The sequence below is a fragment of the Myxocyprinus asiaticus genome, chromosome 4 (genome assembly GCF_019703515.2).
Source record: "Myxocyprinus asiaticus isolate MX2 ecotype Aquarium Trade chromosome 4, UBuf_Myxa_2, whole genome shotgun sequence".
In the NCBI taxonomy this organism is placed as follows: Eukaryota; Metazoa; Chordata; class Actinopteri; order Cypriniformes; family Catostomidae; genus Myxocyprinus; species Myxocyprinus asiaticus.
In genome coordinates this window covers 13,349,076-13,368,212 of record NC_059347.1, presented here as the reverse complement: position 1 = coordinate 13,368,212, position 19,137 = coordinate 13,349,076, and the positions used below count along the sequence as shown (strand labels likewise).

At 38.9% G+C, this 19,137-nt stretch overlaps 1 protein-coding gene across 1 annotated transcript in view; it reads left to right on the top strand.

Annotated features, from left to right (window-relative positions):
• Positions 1-19,137, top strand: part of LOC127437002 (acetyl-CoA carboxylase 1-like) — a 116,553-nt gene that overhangs the window by 17,876 nt on the left and 79,540 nt on the right. The window contains 6 exon segments of the mRNA XM_051691585.1: positions 4,644-4,776; positions 4,855-4,993; positions 13,494-13,600; positions 13,710-13,820; positions 13,978-14,187; positions 15,950-16,120. Coding sequence (XP_051547545.1) covers positions 4,644-4,776; positions 4,855-4,993; positions 13,494-13,600; positions 13,710-13,820; positions 13,978-14,187; positions 15,950-16,120 — 871 coding nt within the window.

Genomic DNA, 19,137 nt, shown 5'->3' with positions numbered 1-19,137 from the left:
CATTGGTCGCTTCCACCTGAGAGAGCCCCTTCCTGGTTTTGTATTGAACAGGAAGTTCTTGCCCTTATTTTGCCATTACAAAGCCTTTCTATCAAACTAATCACCCCGTTATCTCACATTTTCACTTGGTATGGACAAAAGTGTCCAGAGTGTTTAATTCGGACATTTATTTTATTTTTGCCCCGAGCATATGGCTGAACCCAAAATTATGTATTAATAAGTCCCCTTTTTGCTTGTCAGAGTGGATTGTGAGGGAGGTTAATACACTTGGTGACCTAAATGAGAGTGAAGTGTTGAGAAAATTTGGTTCAGCATTTTGGGATTCCCAGATCTTAGTTCTTCAGGTATTTACAGCTGTACCACTTGCTCTGTACTATTTTTGGGAGTAGCATACACCCCCCTAAATTGGCAGATACTCTGGGAGTGGTGATTACTGCTTTTGGAAAAGGTCATGAGGCATCAGTGTATTACTCCCTGCTAATTCAGAGTCTGGGGGACGGAGCTTTAACTTCTATCAAGAGATTATGGGAGAAAGATTTAAACTTGTTATTGGAGGAGGGAGTGTGGGCTAGGATTCTAAAAAAAAACATCAAGTCTGCATCTAGAGATGCAAGGATTTGCCTTATGCAGTTCAAGATATTACATAGATTTTTATTGGACCCCCTCTAAATTGTATAGGCTTGGTCTTAAAGACACACCCACCTATTGGCTATGCCAATCAGAAGATGGAGACACAACCCATGTTTTTTGGTGATATGTTAAGATCCAAGAATTTTGATTGAAGGTTCCGAGTTTTATGTGTGACGTATTGGGCACTCAAATTTCATTTTGCCCCAAATGCTGTATTTTAGGCAATGGGGCAGTCATCAATATAGGGAATAAACATAAAAAATTGGGTCCTAACCAGTGTCATGAATTAAGAGCGAGCTTTTATTATATACTAAAACACAACAATCACATAATTTCAGATGTGTATGTTACTAAGCATTTCGTAATTGAATAAATGTTGGTATATAGCCTATATTTCACCCAGAGGGGCACCTCAGTCCATGTGGGCAAAGGGGCAGTTGCTCAGGCATATGCGTGCCTGAAAACAAGTATAGGCTACTACAGAGAAATTTCATGTTGTAGTGGGATTTGAGCAAGCTTTTTTTATTTTTTACCACTGAGCGTGAGCGGTGCTTAAGCGGAGTGTTCGCTTGGCCCGTGAGCGGTTGAGTGGAGCACACGCATGGAGTGGATTATTGAGCAGAGTGTCACAACGCTCCTCTTTGCTCACATGCTCTGGTTTCCATCAATGCTTAAGGTCTATGTAGTGTCTATCTCGGCATATCACACCCCAGAGGCTGGCTCCTCTGTAGGCAGACGTGGTCTAATCATAAAGTTCCTTAGGGGAGCGAGGTGCCTAAACCCACCTCGCCCTGCTACAGTCCCAACTTGGGATTTAAACCTGTTGCTGAAGGCACTCACGAGCCCCCCCATTCGAACCATTGGAATCAGTTCCATGTGCTTTCTCTAAAGAACGTACTTCTGTTGGATCAGGCCTCAGTTAAATGGGTGGGTGGTATGCAGGTGCCATCGGTCGACAGCTCACATCTGGAATTCGGGCCGGGTCTTTCAAAAGCCACAGTCAAACCAATAAAGGCTAAGGTTCTATCCACGCCCTTCAGGGCCCAGGTGGTCCTCCTACAAGCCTTCTTTTCCCCACCGTTTAAAGGGTTAGTTCACCCAAAAATGAAAATTCTCTCATGATTTACTTACCTTTTAAGCCATCCCAGATGTGTATGACTTTCTTTCGTCAGCAGAACGGAAGTGAAGATTTTTATAAGCAAATTTCATCTCAGTTTGTCCATACAATGCAGCTGCTGGCAGTTTGACTGTCCAAAAGGCATATTTAGGCAGCATAAAAGTAAACCACATGACTCCAGTCAATCAATTAATGTCTTTAGCAAACCGATACTATCCTATACTTCACCACTGATTTACGTTGCGCTCCTCGTTCTTCTGCCATATTTAAATAATTTAATCTCAATTATATCAATAATTTGTGAGGATTTATGTAATTCTTTGGTAAGTAACCATGTAATAAGCATGATCATCTCCCCATTTGGAGTCATGGTTTATTTCGCGATTTTAAAAATGGCTGACTACACAATTCACATCAAACAAACACAGGCAGATGAAACATTAGAATTACACTTGTTACTCACCAGCATTACTGTCACGTCCAATATTTTTGCCACTGCTCCATCTTTCAATACAATTTTCTTTGCAAAGCCTGAATCCTTGGGTCTTCCTCCATGAATCATCCATGAATCCAAACATTTATTCCCACATTTACACATTCAGGAACTTCATTTGAATTATTCACTCATTCCTAATGCTGGGATCTTTTAGATGGCTATGCAGAGATACAGTTTTTCCACAACCAGGAACTCAACAATGTCTGGGGACCTAACTTTACTCTTTTCGCTTATTAAAATCAAAGTACAGTTACAATAATACCACTTTCAGTGTAGCAGCAGTATCCCAGCCACTTTCTCTCTCTGTCAACTCATGGGACACAACTATTACTATGTTGTGGAGGTGGGGACGATGCAAATGACACTGCACTGTGAAGTTACAATTTAGCAGATTTCAAAACGAGTTGTTTTTGCAGGGAAGAAACAATAAATGCTCTTTTTGGACTGGAAAGGAAGCTTTGAGTTCTAAAAATTACAGTATGTTTATTTTTACTAGTGGTCGACCGATATATCGCCATGGGCAGTACATTTTCCCATTTGGCCGGTTTGTTTTTTGAGGGGGCCAAAAATCGCCTGCTTGCACACAAAGCGACTGAGACATGTATACAACCAGTCATGGTTCGTTTTGTTGTTACGAGCCATCATATTAGTACAATAATAGACTGGTGTGCAACACAGTCTCATTTAAACGGTCCGCATAGCAGAGCCGCGGCAGTCACGTTTGAGCTCAATGTTAAAGTGTTCACCTGATTCATTCTCTCTCTCTCTCCTCAACAGTTCCCTGTAACTTTTAACTGTCTTGTCTAATGATAAAAAGGCAAATATCTGTACAACTAATATCATATACTTTCTGCAAATATGTGCATATCTCGTTTAAGCAGATGTAATAAACCAAACTTACAAAACTTCAGCAGATCCAGCATCCTGTGGAGTGCTCATTTATTTACTTATAAAGCACGTATTCTGTCAGCATCTCCTCCTCAATTCCCTGTCACCTTTATCATTAGAAAAGAATGTTAAAAGGCAAATATCAATAAAACATCTATTATATACCATTTGCAAATATGCAGATATCTAGTTTAAAAAGATTCACGAACCTAGTAACAATTTCTTCATGTGCAATTAAATTACAAAAATTTTACGACTAAACATTTAAAATACAATCATCTTTTTAGATAATTTCACACAAAACTGAGTAAATATAGTGCTAAATAAGAGTTTATTATTTTTTATGTTATTGTTATTTACTATATTAAATTGTGTGATCAATTGTATCGGCCTATCGGCCACCCTGCTCTCTGGATATTGGCATCGGCATCGGCCATTAAAAAACCTATCGGTCGACCACTTGTTTTTACAGTACAATGACTTCTTATATGTCAAAATATCAAGGAAAATGTGATTCCTCATGACCCCTTTAATGTCAGGCCTTGAATTCCAGTAATTTCATTTGAAGAAAAATAGAATAATATCTTGGCTCAGTAGGTCCATGAAATGCAAGTCAGTGGTGATCAGACCTTTTGAAGCTACAAAAATCACAGACAGTCAGCATTAACATCATCCATATGACTCCAGCTGTTAAATTAATGTCTTCTAAAGTGACCTGATCGCTTTTGGTGCGAAAAAGATCAATATATAAGTACTTCTTAACTATAAACCATCGCTTCCAGTCAGCAGCAGTATGCGCTTGTGACGTAATCGTGTTGGCATGTGAGACACGCGAGAAGTGATGCATGTGCGACACACCTGGAAAAGCAGCACTGTTTACAACTGAGTAGGAGGAACGCTGTACGGAAGCTTAGTTGGTTTTGGTTTAGATCTGTATTTGGATCTGTTTCTTTACTCGCAATGGTGCGTTTGTGTGCTTATCATGGATGTCTCAGCCAAGAGGAAAACGAAAGATTACATCCGTAACATGGCAGCACGAATACGTCACATGAGAGACCACTTGAATGCCACATTCTCGTGAAGCTTACCTGAAGCGATGGTTTATAGTTAAAAAAGTACTTAAATATTGATCATGTTTTCCAGAAGACATTAATTTAACTGCTGGAGTCATATTATTGATGTTTATGCTGACTATCTGTGATTTTTGGAGTTTCAAAAGTCAGATCACCATCCACTTGCATTTTAAGGACCTACTGACCTAAGATCATTTTTCTATTTTTCTTCAAATGTGTTCTGGTAAAGAAAGAATGTAGTACACCCGCAATATCATGAGGATGAGTAAATGATGAGAGAATTTTCATTTTTGGGTGAACTATCCTTTTAATGTTGTGAGAACATGTAAATAGACAGAAAAAAACTGCTCTGCATGCAGTTATTGTGTTATTCCCTGTGTATTAAGTGTTTCTCTGGCAGCATTGTGAATTGCGATTTGTGTTTTGTATGTTTCTGAAGGCCTAGCATGTCAGGACTTCACCTTGTGAAGCAGGGCAGAGACCGAAGACGCATCGACCTGCAGAGAGACTTTACCGTGGCTTCCCCTGCAGAGTTTGTCACCCACTTTGGTGGCAACAAAGTCATTGAGAAGGTAAGATCCTTAACTGTCACCTGTTGTACTTGCATGTGCATGGTGACAGCCATTAAATATCATCTGTTGTTGTAACAGGTCCTCATTGCCAACAATGGCATCGCTGCAGTCAAGTGCATGCGCTCCATCCGTCGCTGGGCTTATGAAATGTTTCTGAATGAACGGGCCTTTCGTTTTGTTGTCATGGTCACCCCTGAGGACCTCAAAGCCAATGCAGGTGGGTTAAAGAAGAGGGCTTTACTGTTACACTATTACAGTAAAAAAATATCTGGAAAACACCTCCCCCATTCCTGGCTCCATCATGGCATAATCCAGGAAAAGATGTGCTGTTACAGGCAAATGCATTTAGTCAGGAAGGCCTTGGTCCTTCTTTCATTGTTTAAATTGTGTTAGTCGGTTTTGTCCGGACCAGGCCTGGCCTAATTTTCATAGAAAGAGCACAGTGAAGCGGAAACCTTTTGTTTTTTGTGATTTTTTTTTTTTTTAATGATTCATATATTAAACAAAGAACAGCAAAACATATACAAACAGAATCAATATTTAACCCCCACTAATCCCCAACCCCACCCCGGCCCCCAACAACACCCCAGTGGTCACACATGATTATAGACACACAAAAAAACAAAAAAATATATAATAATCACACACATTAACCACTACACCTCCCCGAGAGCCCTCCAAAAACGCCAAATATTTGCCCCATTTCCCCACAAACAAGTCCAAATTCCCCAGTCTTCTAGATGACCCCTCCTCAAAAGCCACCACCCTCCCCATCTCCGAGCACCACTCCTGAAATTGGGGCGCTCCAGCCGACTTCCATCCCTTTAAAACTATTTGTGTGGTGATCATGACGCTGGTTACTCTTTATGTGCCTATTCTCCACATTGATGACTGCCCCATTGCCCAAAACACAGAGTCTGGGGCAAAACTACATTTGAGTGCCCAATACATCACACATCACTCTGAACCTTCAACCAAAACTCTTGGATCTTAACACACGACCAAAAGACATGGGTTGCCAGCAGGTGGGTGTGTCTTTAAGACCAAGCCTATATAATCTAGAGGGTGTCCAATAGAATCAATGTAAAATCTTGAATTGCATAAGGCGCACCCTTGCATCTCTAGATGCAGACTTGACGTTTTTTAAAATCCAAGCCAACACTCCCTCCTCCAATACCAAGTTTAAATCTTTCTCCCATAATCTTTTGATAGAAGTTAAAGCTCTGTCCCCTAGACTCTGAATTAGCAGGGAGTAATACACTGATGCCTCATGACCTTTTCCAAAAGCAGTAATCACCACTCCCAGAGTGTCTGCCGCTTTAGGGGGGTGAATGCTACTCCCAAAAATAGTACAGAGCAGGTGGTGTAGCTGTAAATACCTAAAAAACTGAGTTCTGGGAATCCTAAAATATTGAATCATATTTTCTAAAGATCTCAACACTCTACTCTCATATAGGTCACAGAAGGTATTAACCTCCCTCACAATCCACTCTGACCAGCAGAAAAGAGACTTATTAATACGTAATTTTGGGTTCCGCCATATGCTTGAGGCAATATTTAAATAAATGTCAGAATTAAACACTCTGGACACTTTTGTCCATACCACGTGCAAATGCGAGATAACGGGGTGTGACTTAACTTCTCCGGTTAGTTTAATAGAAAGGTTTTGCGATGGCAAAATAGGGGCAAGAACTTCCTGTTAAATACAAAACCAGGGATAGGATAGGCCTTGCCCACCTTTGTCAGTTGGCCTATGTAACTTATTGAAATGTAAGCGACCAATGAGCCAAATGTCTGAGACTGAATGCATAATAATAAAACAATCTTGGATAGGCCTAGCCCACCTTTGTCAATTGGCCTATGTAACTTATTGAAATGTAATCTGGGACACTTAACATTCCAAATGAAGGACTTTTGCTAAGAGAGGGGGACATCTACAAGGAGAGACTGTAGCAGGTAGTTGAATTTTGGAATACAATTCATTTTAATAACATTAACCTTCCCAATCATAGATAAATGTAATGAAGCCCACCTGCCCACATCACTCAAACCTCTTTATTAAGGGGTCAAATTTAACTCTGTTTGGGCCACTGTAAGGCATCGGCTGAAAAGCCATTACTGGGCAGTATGCTGTCAGAGCCAAAGCTTCGGATTTAAACCAACTGACTCTGAGAACTGAGAAAAGGACTTAATAATTCTGTGGAGGCAAGGCATAGATCTAGTGGGGTTGGAGACGAATAATAAAATATAATCTGCATAAAGCAAAAGCTTATGCACCATACCTCCCACCACCACCCCTGGAAAATCATCTTCCTTTCTTAGCGCAGCTGCTAATGGTTCCAGGGCAAGACAGAACAACAATGGGGAAAGAGGGCATCCCTGCCGGGTGCCCCCATCCAGAGTAAAATGATCTGAAATTAATCAATTTGTTTGTACCGTCGCTACCGGGTGTCTATAAAGTAACTTAATCCATCTAATAAAAGTATTCCCGAACCCGTATAAAAATCTTAAAACGATAATCCCATTCTACCATATCAAACGTCTTTTCGGCATCAAGTGAGATGGCAGCGACCGGAGTCTGATCATTAGCCACTGACCACATGATATTAATGAAACACCTAATGTTATCAGAAGAGCTGTGGCCCAGAATAAACCCCACCTGATCTATATGTATAAGAGATGTCATAACTTTACTTAATCGGTTAGCCAAAATTTTTGACAATATTTTAACCTCTAGCTAGATCAGGGAAATTGGATGGTAACACTTACACTCACTTGGATCTTTGTCCTTATTAAGAATCAGACTGATCCGGGCTTGTGTCATGGTTGGCGGAAGCTTTCCTTTCTTTAATGATTCCGTATAAACTTCAAGCAAATTGGAGCCAGTTCTGTAGCATAAGATCTAAAAAATTCAGCGGCAAAGCTGTCTAGCCCTGGCCAAGGCCACCTCGCCAAGCTCCTCCAAGGTTATCTAAGAATCAAGAGAATTTTTTTCATCAATTTAGGGAGTTCTAATGGTTCCACAAAGTTTCTGTTATCTTCATGAGTAGACCAAGACATGGAACTATAGAGATTATTACTATAGAAGCATTATTAATATCAATGGCCGTGGTAAATATTTCACTACCAGCAGATTTCACTGAGGGAATGGTAGAAAAAGACTCTCTCTGCTTTATATATCTATCCAAAAGCTTCTCTGCTTTGTCCCCCATCTCAAAGTATGACTGTCTTGCCCTGAATAGCCAAAACTCCATCTTCCGAGACAAAATAGTATTATATCTGTATTTCAATCGGGTCAATTCTCTGAGGCCATCAGACGACATTCAACGCTTCAGCTCTGCCTCGGCACTTTTAATATTCCCTTCCAATTCCATGAGTTCTCATGCTTTGGATTTTTTAGTGAATGAGGCATACTGTATGATCCGGCCCCTAAGAACCACCTTAAGTGCCTCCCAAGCCACGCCCACAGAGGATACTGAGGACCAGTTGGTCTCCATATAAACACTGATTTCAGCCTTTAACATTTGTTGGAATTCAGGATTTTTCAAAAGGGATACATTAAAGTGGCAACTAAATTATTTATTTTTCTCCGTATGTGGCAACACCTCTAAACACACCAGGGCGTGATCTGAGACTGAGATGTTTCAAATTGAGCAATTAACAACAGATGAAATGAGGGACTTTAGATATATATATTATATATATATATTATATATATTTATATATATATATATTATATATATATATATATATATATATATATATATATATATATATATATATATATAAAAAAAAATCTATTCTAGAATAAATCTTATGGACTGATGAAAAAAACGTATAGTCCCTAACAGATGGGTTTAGAAGTCTCCAAATATCTGTGAGACCCAGATTTTTACACATCCTTTGAAGCGTCAGTGTTGCTCTAGGTGGCTTACGCACTTTTGCTTCACTATGATCAAGGACTGAGTCCATCAAAAGATTAAAGTCTCCTCCCAATATTATATCATGAGGGGTGCCAGCGACTTGCAACATCCCTTCAAGATCTTTAAAAAAGCCCTGATCATCAGCGTTAGGTGCATAAATATTAGCCAAAATCAACCTTTGCCCCTGAATTTCTGCTAAAACAATATTGACTCTTCCTAATTTATCTTTAATCTGTTTGAGACATTTGAATTGTAGATGTTTACTTATCAATGTAATGGCTCCCCTGCTCTTACTTGAGCCAGCACTAAAGAAAACATGTCCACCCCATATCTTCCCAAATTGTTCAGCTTCCTGCGGGGAAAGATGCATTTCTTGAAGAAACACTATATCATATTTCTTACGTTTAAGAAAAGAAATATGGGGTGCCCCAACCCATTCACATTCCATGTGGAGAGAGACAATCCACTCATATTAACATTTGACATTTTGACATATTAGAAAAAATAGATTGTGTGTAAAAAGCAAAATTAAGACCACATTCCAACATTGGTGCAACAATCAAACCCTGAACCTCCCTCTGATAAAAAAAACAAAAAAAAAAAACAGAAAAAGGATAAACGTGCGCATTAACCCCGCATTATTATTAAGGGAAAACAAAATCCAAACCTACATGGCCCCGTGTGAAAAAGTGTTTGCCCCACCTGTTAAAACATAACTGTGGTTTATCACACCTGAGTTCAATTTCTCTAGCCACACCCAGGCCTGATTACTGCCACACCTGTTCTCAATCAAGAAATCACTTAAATAGGACCTGCCTGACAAAGTGAAGTAGACCAAAAGATCTTCAAAAGCTAGACATCATGCCGAGATCCAAAGAAATTCAGGAACAAATGAGAACGAAAGTAATTGAGATCTATCAGTCTGGAAAAGGTTATAAAGCCATTTCTAAAGCTTTGGGACTCCAGAGAACCACAGTGAGAGCCATTATCCACAAATGGCGAAAACATGGAACAGTGGTGAACCTTCCCAGGAGTGGCCAGCCGACCAAAATTACCCCAAGAGCGCAGCGACGACTCATCCAAGAGGTCACAAAAGACCCCACAACAACATCCAAAGAACTGCAGGCCTCACTTGCCTCAGTTAAGGTCAGTGTTCATGACTCCACCATAAGAAAGAGACTTGGCAAAAATGGCCTGCATGGCAGAGTTCCAAGACGAAAACCACTGCTGAGCAAAAAGAACATTAAGGCTCGTCTCATTTTTGCCAGAAAACATCTTGATGATCCCCAAGACGTTTGGGAAAATACTCTGTGGACTGACGAAACAAAAGTTGAACTTTTTGGAAGGTGTGTGTCCCATTACATCTGGTGTAAAAGTAACACCGCATTTCAGAAAAAGAACATCATACCAGCAGTAAAATATGGTGGTGGTAGTGTGATGGTCTGGGGCTGTTTTGCTGCTTCAGGACCTGGAAGACTTGCTGTGATAAATGGAACCATGAATTCTGCTGTCTACCAAAAAATCCTGAAGGAGAATGTCCGGCCATCTGTTCGTGACCTCAAGCTGAAGCGAACTTGGGTTCTGCAGCAGGATAATGATCCAGAACACACCAGCAAGTCCACCTCTGAATGGCTGAAGAAAAACAAAATGAAGACTTCGGAGTGGCCTAGTCAAAGTCCTGACCTGAATCCTACTGAGATGCTGTGGCATGACCTTAAAAAGGCAGTTCATGCTCGAAAACCCTCCAATGTGGCTGAATTACAACAATTCTGCAAAGATGAGTGGGTCAAAATTCCTCCACAGCGCTGTAAAATACTCATTGCAAGTAATCGCAAACGCTTGATTGCAGTTGTTGCTGCTAAGGGTGGCCCAACCAGTTATTAGGTTTAGGGGGCAATCACTTTTTCACACAGGGCCATGTAGGTTTGGATTTTGTTTTCCCTTAATAATAACAACCTTCATTTAAAAACTGCATTTTGTGTTTACTTGTGTTATCTTTGACTAATATTTAAACTTGTTTGATGATCTGAAACATTTAAGTGTGACAAACATGCAAAAAAATAAGAAATCAGGAAGGGGGCAAACACTTTTTCACACCACTGTATGTATATATATATGTATATGTGTGTGTGTGTGTGTGTGTGTGTATATATATATATATATATATATATATATATATATATATATATATATATATATATATATATATATACACACTGGCGGTCAAAAGTTTGGGAATAATGTACAGATTTTGTTCTTTTAGAAGGAAATTGGTACTTTAATTCACCAAAGTGGCATTCAACTGATCAAAGTATAGTCAGGACATTACTGTTTAAATAAAACAGCACCATCACTATTTGAAAAAAGTCATTTTGATCAAATCTAGACAGGCCCCATTTCCAGCAGCCATCACTCCAACACCTTATCCTTGAGTAATCATTTGGTACTAGGAAATCACTTGCCATTATATCAAACACAGTTGAAAGCTATTTGGTTCATTAAATGAATCTTGACATTGTTTTTGTGTTTGTTTTTGAGTTGCCACAGTATGCAATAGACTGGCATGTCTTAATGTCAATATTAGGTCAAAAATGGCAAAAAAGAAACAGCTTCCTCTAGAAACTGGTCAGTCATTCATTATTTTGAGGAATTAAGGCTATACAATGCTTGAAATTGCCAAAAAAATAAATATTTCATAAATGGTGTACACTACAGTCTTCAAAGAAAAAGACAACTGGCTCTAACAAGGACAGAAAGAGATGTGGAAGGCCAGATGTACAACTAAACAAGAGGATAAGTACATCAGAGTCTCTAGTTTGAGAAATATATGCCTCACATGTCCTCAGCTGACAGCTTCATTGAATTCTACCTGCTCAACACCAGTTTCATGTACAACAGTAAAGAGAAGACTCAGGGGTGCAGGCCTTATGGGAAGATTTGCAAAGAAAAAGCCACTTTTGAAACAGAAAAACAAAAAGAAAAGGTCAGAGTGGGCAAAGAAACACAGACATTGGACAGTAGATAATTGGAAAAGAGTGTTATGGATCTTAACCCCATATATATATATATATATATATATATATATATATATATATATATATATACACACACACACAGTACTGTGCAAAAGTTTTAGGCACTTGTAAAAAATTTTGCATAGTGAGGATGTCTTTAAAAATAATGAAATAAATAGTTTTATTTCAGCATTTACAGTTGAAGTCAGAAGTTTACATACACTTAGGTTGAAGTCATTCAAACTAATTTTTTAACCACTCCACAGATTTCATATTAGCAAACTATAGTGTTGGCAAGTCGTTTAGGACATCTACTTTGTGCATGACACAAGTAATTTTTCCAACAATCGTTTACAGACAGATTGTTTCACTTTGAATTGACTATATCAGAATTCCAGTGGGTCAGAAGTTTACATTCATACAAGTTAACTGTGCCTTTAAGCAGCTTGGAAAATTCCAGAAAATGATGTCAAGCCTTTAGGCAGTTAGCCAATTAGCTTCTGATAGGAGGTGCACTGAATTGGAGGTGTACCTGTGGATGTATTTAAAGGCATACCTTCAAACTCAGTGCCTCTTTGCTTGACATCATGGGAAAATCAAAATAAATCAGCCAAGACCTCAGAAAAAAAGAATTGTGGACCTCCACAAGTCTGGTTCATCCTTGGGAGCAATTTCCAAACACCTGAAGGTACCATGTTCATCTGTACAAACAATAGTACGCAAGTATAAACACCATGGGACCACACAGCCATCATACTGCTCAGGAATGAGACACATTCTGTCTCCTAGAGATGAATGTAGTTTGGTGCGAAAGGTGCAAATCAATCCCAGAACAACAGCAAAGGACCCTGTGAAGATGATAGAAGAAACAGGTAGACAAGTATCTATATCCACAGTAAAACGAGTCCTATATTGACATAACCTGAAAGGCTGCTCAGCAAGGAAGAATCCAATGCTCCAAAACTGCCATAAAAAAAGCCAGACTACAGTTTGCAAGTGCACATGGGGACAAAGATCTTACTTTTTGGAGAAATGTCCTCTGGTCTGATGAAACAAAAATGGAACATTTTGGGCATAATGATCATCATTATGTTTGGAGGAAAAAGGGTGAGGCTTGCAAGCCGAAGATCACCATCCCAACCGTTAAGGATGGGGGTGGCAGCATCATGTTGTGGGGGTGCTTTGATATGAAAGAAATAAAAGCTGAAATAAATCATTCTCTCTACTATTATTCTGACATTTCACATTCCTAAAATAAAGTAGTAATCCTAACTGACCTTAGACAGACAATGTTTTCTACGATTAAATGTCAGGACTTGTGAAAAACTGAGTTTAAATATATTTGGCTGCGGTATATGTAAACTTCTGACTTCAACTGTATATCGGTCATCCTGCTCTTTATATATATTTTAATAATATATTTTTTGAGATCCGAAAAAAAAAATGCCACTTAAGATAAATATTGAGATACAGTATATATCAAATATTGTCTAAAGGCTGAAAAATAGAGATTTTTTTATGTATAACCCAGTCCTGATCTCTGTCGATTAAAATGGCATAAAGCCCAAGAATTTATAAAATAATGCAGATTCAACTAATTCATGTTCATTTATTGTAATTATAAATAAAATGATCTGATGGTTCTTCGATTGACAGATATTGGGATTTATTTATGTTTGAAATTTTTTTGCTATATTGCCCATCTGTAGTCTAGTGTCAATTAAAAATGGCATAAAGCTCAAGAGTAAATAAATAGTAGTTTGGCGGTGTGTTTGTTCAGGACTGACTGTAGAGTGGACAGAGAATGACCAGAAGAAAGGCATTATCAATGTCCCTCCTGATCTGTTTGAGCAGGCCTGTATACATGATGTAGAGGCTGGACTGAAGGTATAACATACACACATCATCCATGCATGACAAACTCATACTTCAGTCCTGTTAGTGACTGCTTTATCACAGTCTCACTGTTTCTCAAGTGTTGTGTTTTGATTGACAGGCAGCTGAGCGAGTGGGCTACCCTGTGATGGTGAAGGCATCTGAGGGCGGTGGAGGAAAAGGTATCCGAAAGGTCAACAGTGCAGAAGACCTCCCCAATCTGTTCAGACAGGTCAGAGGTCAATTTGCAATCACAGTTCTACGCTGCTACACCATGATTTTGGGTTGGGTTTGCTTATTGCAAAACAGCTTCTGCAAAGTCCAGCAGTGTACCATTTCAAAACTACTGCTCCTCTACTTTTTTGTGTGTATGTTTTGGTTGTCCTCAGGTTCAAGCAGAGGTTCCAGGTTCCCCCATATTTGTCATGTGATTGGCCAAACATGCACGTCACCTGGAGGTGCAGATCTTGGCAGATCAGTACGGTAATGCCATTTCTCTGTTTGGCCGTGACTGCTCCGTCCAGCGCAGACACCAGAAAATCATCGAGGAAGCTCCTGCTACTATCGCTACCTCAGATGTGTTTGAAAATATGGAGAAGGTAATACAGACAATCATGAGAAGAGATTGACCAGTACTTTTGCTTTACCACAGATACTGCTTGTTTTTATGCTTAAATTTCTAATCTGATCTGCAGAACCTTTTTTTTTTTTTTTTTACACACAATAACTAAAACAATCATCAGATTAAAACAATAAATACATTATATGCATTCTAAATACGTATTATTAATAAAAATAACAATGATTATTTTTTTACGTTATATTTATAGAGTTGTTTTCTGATCTAAAAGGTCGGAAATTAATTTTATATTTTTGTTGTGGGTTATGTCATATTGTTAAGGTAAAATGCAAAATGTTTCTCTTGAATATGAATGGTTTATTTGTACAAAGTTCAGTAGTTTACGCAAAAACATTTTATATCTTAAAGAAAATTCCTGGGTCATTACAAGTTAAGCTCAATCGACAGCATTTGTAGCATAAAACTGGTTTCCACAAAAAATAATTTTGACTTGCCCCTCCTTTTCTTTAAAAAAAAAAAAGCAAAAATCTGGGTTAAGGCGTGGCCACCATACCTTTACATGGTGAAATTCCACGGGTGAAATGCAGTCATCTCAATGGGATGGACTTCCTGTGGCGTTGACTAGTAGGAAGTTGCTTGGTTTGGCAGTGACCTCTATGTTGGTGGTGCTTCGTAAACAGCTACACTGAATATTCACAATGGACATAATTTTAGTGGTGAGGTTTTAACTGAACTCTTTTTAACTTAATTCTCAATGAGTATAAAGTGCAGCATTAAAAAAGGCTGTTTGACCATTATATTTTTGCTGGTTTCACGTGCGCTCAACTTCTGCACACGCCATTTTCACCCGCGGAATTTCGCAGTAAGAATGTATTAGTGACTTTTTCAAAAGGATAGCCACAAGACATAAACAATATGCTTGTTAACATGATTTTAGTGTAATAAAATTGCTTCCTAACCTTTTCAGTGTAAAGTTATGGCCAATTTTACAAATTTGTTGCCATGTCGTTGTAATGTCAGTAAACCCTAAAACGCCTGTAAAAATGATGATTTAAACAACTTTACAGCTCAAATATTACACAAGTTTTAACAGACGAATTAATGTGAGTGCTTTTATAAAATTATAAGCTTCACATTTCTGCCTTTTTAAACCCTTAAAAAATCGGCCCCATTCACTTCCATTGTAAGTGCCTCACCGTAACCTCGATTAAAAAAAAAAAAAAAAAAGTTTTATCCCCTTTTCTCCCAATTTGCAATGCCCAATTCCCTCTACTACTTAGTAGGTCCTCGTGGTGGCGCGGTTACTCTCCTCAGTCCGGGTGGCAGAGGACAAGTCCCAGTTGCCTCCGTTTCTGAAACCGTCAACCCGCACATCTTATCACGTGGCTCGTTGTGCATGACACCGTGGAGACTCGCAGCATGTGGAGGCTCATGCTACTCTCCGTGATCCACGCTCAACTTACCACGTGCCACATTGAGAGCGAGAACCACTAATCGTGACCATGAGGAGGTTACCCCATATGACTCTACCCTCCCTAGCAACCGGGCCAATTTGGTTGCTTAGGAGACCTGGCTGGAGTCACTCAGCACACCCTGGATTTGAACTCGGATTCCAGAGGTGGTAGTCACCGTCAATACTCGCTGAGCTACCCAGGCCCCAGATTTTTGCTTTTTTTTTTTTTTTTTTTTTTTTAAGAAAAGGAGGGACGAGTTGAAATTAATACATAGTTATTTAAATTGAAGAACTTTTTTTGCCTGAAGTGTGTATCTGTCAGTTTCAGTGTGCAGTGAAGCTGGCAAAGATGGTTGGCTATGTGAGTGCAGGAACAGTAGAGTGTCTGTACAGTCAGGATGGTAGCTTTCACTTCCTGGAGCTCAACCCTCGTCTTCAAGTGGAACATCCTTGCACTGAGATGGTGGCTGATGTCAACCTGCCTGCCACCCATCTGCAGGTCTGTGTGTGAATTTGGTGTATGTGTTTATTATTCCCTGTTTTATTCAAACTAAAGGCTCCTGCACACTCTTTTAGAACAAAATCTTGCCAAAAAGAAGGTGTTTTTGAGTTTGTTTTGGTGGTTAATTTACAACTCGTGAGGGCGAACTTTTAGGAAGACTTCTAACTGGCTACTAAACACCTTACTGCAATTGGTCCACGTCAACGGCAGGTGTGACCTGGAGCTCCACCTTCTTTGAGGTGACAACTAATTCCTGTTTAGTCAGTTAAGATCAGTCAACGTGAACACGTCATGAAGAGTTATTAGCGAGCTTGTGCAAATGTACCTACATCTGTATGATAATTCATGCAGAGACATTTTCCAAGACCATATTATATATCATTATCATTATCATATCATATATATATATATATTTTTGTCTCCAAAAGAAATTAAATCTACTCAAAAACTCTTAAGTGCCCATTCACTCTGTTGTTTGATATGCTGTTTCACTCATATGACGTCTGCAGCTGAAATCCTTTCACACATCGGCCCTAAGATATTACTAACATCATTCTTTTGTCTGTATTCTACCCATTAACACTCTTTTATACACCAATCTTTGCAGTTGTATCAGTGTTATCATAAATTACTATAACAGAGTATAACCGGTGCGTATTATGGTTGCTTATAGCGTGTTAGTGTGTTAGCGCCATGAATTCAGAATATAATTTTCTACTGCACATACTGTATATTACTTTAAATCATCATCGAATCATTAAAAAAGTATATTTTACTGATCTCGTGTGAATTCTACTCCTAGAATGAGGCATGAATTAATTAACACATTTTCATATCAAATTAGTTAAGGTTTTACATGTAGTCTTGAGCATCCTCATATTTAAATGTACCTCTAAACGCCTCCCACAGCAGCATGTCCGGTGTCTGAATGTTTGCAAACAGTATGTCATTGCTCAGCTGTTTCGAATGTAAGAAAGAAGAAGAACTGCTCCATGTGCTGGGACCTTTAAGCTTTATTGACCGCATCTTTGACATTACCACAGAAAATTTGTTTTACTCATTCCTTAGTTTGAAAAAACAAAGAAAAAAATCCTTTGCAGTAGCGTTCTTACAATGGAAGTTAATGGGGCGAGTGTGCAGCACCATGAATAAATGTTTAAAATATGCAATTATCACTTAGGTTGAAGTCATTAAAACTAATTTTTTAACCACTCCACAGTTTTAATATTAGCAAACTATAGTTTTGGCAAGTCGTTTAGGACATCTATTTTGTACATGACATAAGTTATTTTTCCATCAATTGTTTACAGACAGATTATTTCACTTTTAACTGACTATATCACAATTCCAGTGTGTCAGAATCTTACATACACAAAGTTTACTGTGCCTTTAAGCAGCTTGGAAAATTCCAGAAAATGTCAAGCCTTTAACCAATTAGCTCTGATAGGTGTACTGAATACCTGTGGATGTATTTTAAGGCCTACCTTCAAACTCTGTGCCTCTTTGCTTGACATCATGGGAAAATAAAAAGAAATCAGCAAAGACCTCAGAAAAGACCTCGTTTTTGGACCTCCACAAGTCTGGTTCATCCTTGGGAGCAATTTCCAAATGTCTGAAGATACCACGTTCATCTGTACAAGCAATAGTACGCAAGTATAAACACCATGGGACCACTCAGCCATCATACCACTCAGAGAGGAGATGCATTCTGTCTCCTAGAAATGATCGTAGTTTGGTGCGAAAAGTGCAAATCAATCCAAGAACAACAGCAAAGGACCTTGTGAAGATGCTGGAGGAAACAGGTAGACATGTATCTATATCCACAGTAAAACGAGTCCTATATCGAAATAATCTGAAAGGCTACTCAGCAAGAAAGAAGCCACTGCTCCAAAACTGCCATAAAGCCAGACTACAGTTTGCAAGTGCACATGGGGACAAAGATCGTACTTTTTGGAGAAATTTCCTCTGGTCTGATGAAACAAAAATGGAACATTTTGGCCGTAATGACCATTGTTATGTTTGGAGGAAAAAGGGTGAGGCTTGCAAGCCGAAGAACACCATCCCGACCGTGAAGCATGGGGGTGGCAGCATCATGTTGTGGGGGTGCTTTGCTGCAGAGGGACTGGTGCACTTCACAAAATAAATCATCATGAGGATGGAAAATTATGTGGATAAATTGAAGCAACATCTCAAGACATTAGCCATGAAGTTAAAGCTCGGTCGCAAATGGGTCTTCAAAATGGACAATGACCCCAAGCATACCTCCAAAGTTGTGGCAAAATGGCTTAAGGACAACAAAGTCAAGGTATTGGAGTGGCCATCACAAAGCCTTGACCTCAATCTGACAGAAAATATTGGGCAGAACTGAAAAAATGTGTGCGAGCAAAGAGGCCTACAAACCTGACTCGGTTACACCAGTTCTGTCTGGAGGAATGGGCCAAAATTCCAGCAACTTATTGTGAGAAGCTTGTGGAAGGCTACCCAAAACATTTGACCTAAGTAAAACAATTTAAAGGCAATGCTACCAAATACTAACAAAGTGTATGTGAACTTCTGACCCACTGGGAAAGTGATGAAAGAAATAAAAGCTAAAATAAATCATTCTCTCTACTATTATTCTGACATTTCACATTCTTAAAATAAAGTAGTGATCCTAACTGACCTAAAACAGGGAATGTTTTCTAGGATTAAATGTAAGGAATTGTGAAAAACTGAGTTTGAATGTATTTAGCTAAGGTGCATGTAAACTTCTGACTTCAATTGTATTACCGGAACTTTTCATGTTATCATGAGATTGGTGTGATAGAATCACTTACCAAGCTTGTCTTTGGAAAGTTATATCAGATATTTCACCTCATGTCATGACCATGCAATTCCATTTGACCTGGGAACTTTTACATGATGTCTTTGCAAGGATACCAGGAGGGGGGATGACATAACTATCTGTAAAGCACTTCTTACTTCTAACTTTACAGCTCAAATAATAAAATGCATCTTGAATAACTGCTTTTGTT